The sequence below is a fragment of the Megalopta genalis genome, unplaced genomic scaffold (genome assembly GCF_051020955.1).
Source record: "Megalopta genalis isolate 19385.01 unplaced genomic scaffold, iyMegGena1_principal scaffold0247, whole genome shotgun sequence".
NCBI classification, from domain to species: Eukaryota; Metazoa; Arthropoda; class Insecta; order Hymenoptera; family Halictidae; genus Megalopta; species Megalopta genalis.
In genome coordinates this window covers 116,826-121,143 of record NW_027476316.1, presented here as the reverse complement: position 1 = coordinate 121,143, position 4,318 = coordinate 116,826, and the positions used below count along the sequence as shown (strand labels likewise).

Below are 4,318 nucleotides of genomic sequence, written 5' to 3'. Positions count from 1 at the left end.
ACGAAAACTCTACCCAGGATCGGATTCTGTAGACATTTCTGAAGAAGAAACGGCCCGGTAAAAGCGTCGGAACGATATACATTTCGAGTAGATCGAGAAAATGTTCGACGGCAACATGTACACGACGTTTTGCCGCCATGAGCTTCGCTGCTCGCTTCTCTCTGTCTGACAGGGCCGAAACTACGCATAATCGACACCGATGGAGAGATCCAATGGGGCATCCACTTTTCGTAAATAATATTTGAATTTTGTTTAGTACTTCAATGTTCTGTTTTTCTTTACATATTTCTGTGGATAATAATCACCAAACTGTATTATATTTCACACAAAAAATCACACCAGAGTATTTGGAGTTGGTAACTCCTCTATCTTTCAACACCAATTAGAACTTTCTAACGTTTTTACTTTTCTCTTGCAATACCTCATTTTTGTCGAAAATTTTGGGTTTTTACAAAAGTTCGTTTATTTAAAAAACTGAGGGTGATGGAGTAATTCGGTTTACGGATTCTTGTTCAGGGAGTGAAGCTTTACAAGAATTTCATAGTGGCTATAGGAACCCAAAAATCGTGTCGGACAGTGTAAAAGTATGCCAAGTCTGCCCAAAGTATGCCAAATTTATAAAATTATATGCTTATCCATCGCTCGAAATTAATTTATATAAAAGTCACAAAATATATAGGAGCCTACTACCTTTTTTAGCTTAATTTTGCGAAATTGTTTAAATATTTCGTAATAGCGATACCTTCCATTTAATAAATTATTTAAACAACGATGAGAATAGAAACTGAAAAGAATTAATGGCCGGGGAGTGTGTTAAAATCGTATCAAATGTTCGAGTCATTATTAAAAGTACGGCTGTTCGTTGTTTAATCAATGACGTAATTGTAGCAAGTATGAACGTAATGAGATAAATTAAACGGCGTGTAATTATTTCACGTGAAAAGCCGCCGAACCGAAAAGCGTAATTTAAAATAAATAGAGGGACCGAAGATTTAAATATTGGTGAGGAAACTTCCGATGGGGAATTAAATTAGCTCGTAGGAAATTTATTACAGGGAGTTGTTGGCTAATTAGCCGGCTGAACAACGTGATTGTATCATCAAATTTTTCATTTTATTTGATCTCGCAGAGCGTACAGAAGCATTACATCGGAATCTACTTTTAGAGTCCTACAGATCGATCGTCATCGCGTTCGCTGTAGAGTCATCAGAAAATCCAACGTGTATTGCTCATCTGCGATACAGAGAATGAGCCGAAATTAAATTTCGCAGTTTCACCAGGCTCGCTGAAATAAATCTACACATTGTTGGAATTATTATTCTCGCATCGGATAACGAATTTTTGCAATGTTAATTTAATTCCCTCTTTTAATGTCCCCGTCTATTTAATATCCTTAATAATTATTATTTAATAATCCCAGAAACTTCAATAAAAATCACTCAGGATTAATGAAATAAAGTTTTGAATTATTTTGTTTCACATGAATTGCTAAAAGTCCACATTTTGAATCCCCTAGGCGCTGTTGCCAGCACATAAACCAATAATTCCCTAGCCTTAAACTGCCACGGATTCGTGAAAGGTCGTTTAATATTTTTTGATTTTGCCCGAGCCCCATGAATCATGCGTTTAATTAAACATCTTATAGAAGAAGAGAAGAAATTTTAATTTTGTAGTGTAAGAAATACGTCGTGCTGCAAAAGTATCCAAACGTAACCTCACATTTACTAGATTCAGAGCTAAAAAATCAACTTTTCGTTTGAATAAAGATTAAAATAGATATTTACTGTATAGATGGACTTATAAAAATAACATTTTCACTAGACCACCACTCTGTCCCCAAACATTCTATTTATAAATCAAATCTATAGCTTGCCACACACTGAATATCCAGAGACAAGCCAGCAATTTATGAAACACAAAATTTCCTGGACTGAAAAACTGAAAAATCTCAAGCTGAAAAACCATTAATTTACTTAAGCTTCTGTCACGAAGGAATCCCAATATTATAATGTCTGAAACTGTTAAACATAACCTCACATTTTTTACACCTGAAGCTAAAAAGGAAATCAACTTTTCATTTGAATATGGGTCCAAACAATTCTGCTCTACATAGTAAAAAATCCCCTAGAATTTAATATCGTAAGTAACCTGCACTGTTATGAATTTATAATCCAATAATTCTCTAGTTTGCCACTTTGCGAATCCCTGTGGATAGCCACCAATTCATAAAACAAGAATTCCCCAAACTGCTAGACTCAGAATTGAAAATTTTTCCTTCTCAACCCTACGAACTATCAATTTACTCAAGCATCTAACTTGAAGGAATCTCGATGCAGAGTGCCGGAAACTGACAAACATAACCACACATTTCCTGAACTTGGATCTAAAAAAGTCAACCCGTCCATTTGAATTAAGTTCCAAATAATTCTGTTCTGCATTGATGCAATTATAAAACAGAATTTCCCCCAGAATTCAACATTGTGAATCTCGTAAAACCAGGTTAACAAATAAACAAAAACTTCCCTAACCTGTTTTACTGTGAATCCCCGAAAGATAGCCACCGATTCATGAAACCGAAATTCCCTAGATTCATAAAATTGCCTGAATTCATATTTCAATAGCACCCCCGCGTTGGTTAACACTCCGAAGTCCCTAAATAATGCTCATTTAACACATTTCCTCACCTACCTCTAAGCTTTTGGGTCCTTGAGGAAACGAAAGTCAGTCATCATCTTGCCAAGGTGCATGGGATGAGTATGAGCCCTCATGTGCATGTGATGCATGTGATCAACAGGTCCTACGGCGGCAGCCCTTATCGCCTGTTGATTGCAGTTGCAGGTCATCCCTTCGCTTTGATGAGTGCAATGAGGCACCTTGACGATAGTTGGCTCAGGAACGACCACCATGGGCTTGGAGGGCACGACAACCAGTTTATCCTTGCAAACTGGGGGCACTGGGACCAGCTTAATGGTCTCGATCACCTGAGTCTGCGATTCCACGATCCTCTCGGGCTGGGGCTGGGGCTTTACAGTGACCACTTCGGGGACTGGAGTCGGTGCTGGGACCTCGACTCTCCTTTCTACGATCTGCACCTTCGACTCCTGAGGGCAAGGTTGAGATGGCTGGATGATCTGCAGAGTCTGCACCGAAGGGACCACCTGCTGGTGCATCATCTGCTGGGGAACCACCTGTTGGGGCACCACGTATGCCTGAGGATGGAAAACTATTTCATAACACACACAAGCTCCGTCGGTACGAATTTTTAAGAACTATCAATTAGCGTTGAAGTTTGGAGATCGGTACTACGCCAACAGAATTCACAGTGGCGACGAAATCAACGATATGGCGGAATAGCAGAGTTGGACATTATACAAGTAGAATTTCATTTGAACAATTCGAATAAATTTTATGAATACTTTTTCGTACAGTTTGAAAATAAATTTTACGGATAAAATTTTATTCGACTAATCTTTCGAATAAATTATTCAAATATAACTTTATTCAAATAACGAATTCAAATAATGATTTGAATAAAGTTTTATTCAAATAATGATTCGCGAATAAAGTTTCTTTCAAATAATGATTCGAGTAAAGTTTTATTCGAATTATGTTACATTCAAATAATGATTCGAATAAATTCTCGAATAACGTTTCGAAGACATCCTTTGAATCAATTTTTCGAATAAATTCTTCGAATCACCGAGAAATTAAGTGTAACCATAAGCGATAAAAAAAACTTCGAACGCATAAGTTCTCCCTTTAAATTATACAAATAATTACAAAGACTTATGACACAAAATGGAGAATTACGTGTACATTTTCATCGATCGAAATTAACAATCGATGAATTATTTACTAAATGAGAGCTCTTACGAAAAACGAACAACTTTTGTCGAAAACTTTAAATCTCTCACGATTCTCAAGAAATAACACAAAATCAAGATACATGCAGATCATAGTGAATTTATGCGTCGAGAGAAGCATGGTAAATTAGAAAGCACGACGCAATTGCTACCTGAGGAGCCTGGAAGACTCCCAGAGACTGCACAGGCTGCGGGGCCTGCTGGAAGCTGTAACTCTGCATCTTTGGCGCCACCTGCGATTGTTGCACCACGCTCAGGCCCTGCATTTTCATCTGCGACCCATCCTGAGACACCTGCTGTCCATTTTGAGCACCTGGACGGATCTCCACGCAGAAGGACGCCTGCTTCTTCAGCCTGTCCTTCTCAGCACCCGCATCCTCCAAATGGAAATCCTTGGGACTGATCGCCGAGGATTCGGCCATCTTGGTCTCCAGTTTGCCAGCTGGCATTGCTTG

General features: G+C 38.3%; 1 protein-coding gene across 1 annotated transcript; it reads right to left on the bottom strand.

Annotated features, from left to right (window-relative positions):
• Positions 1–1,091: 1,091 nt before the first annotated feature.
• Positions 1,092–3,188, bottom strand: LOC143262929 (uncharacterized). The gene is made up of 2 exons (XM_076528282.1): positions 2,689–3,188; positions 1,092–1,233 (listed from the first exon to the last, which is right to left on the bottom strand). The coding sequence occupies exon 1, from the start codon at positions 3,171–3,173 to the stop codon at positions 2,691–2,693; it is 483 nt and encodes a 160-aa protein (XP_076384397.1). The 5' UTR covers positions 3,174–3,188; the 3' UTR covers positions 1,092–1,233; positions 2,689–2,690.
• Between the last annotated feature and the right edge of the window lie 1,130 nt (positions 3,189–4,318).

Bases quoted from the DNA above. Each gene is read 5' to 3' on its own strand.
- LOC143262929 (XM_076528282.1), bottom strand. From the start codon at position 3,173: ATGATGCACCAGCAGGTGGTCCCTTCGGTGCAGACTCTGCAGATCATC.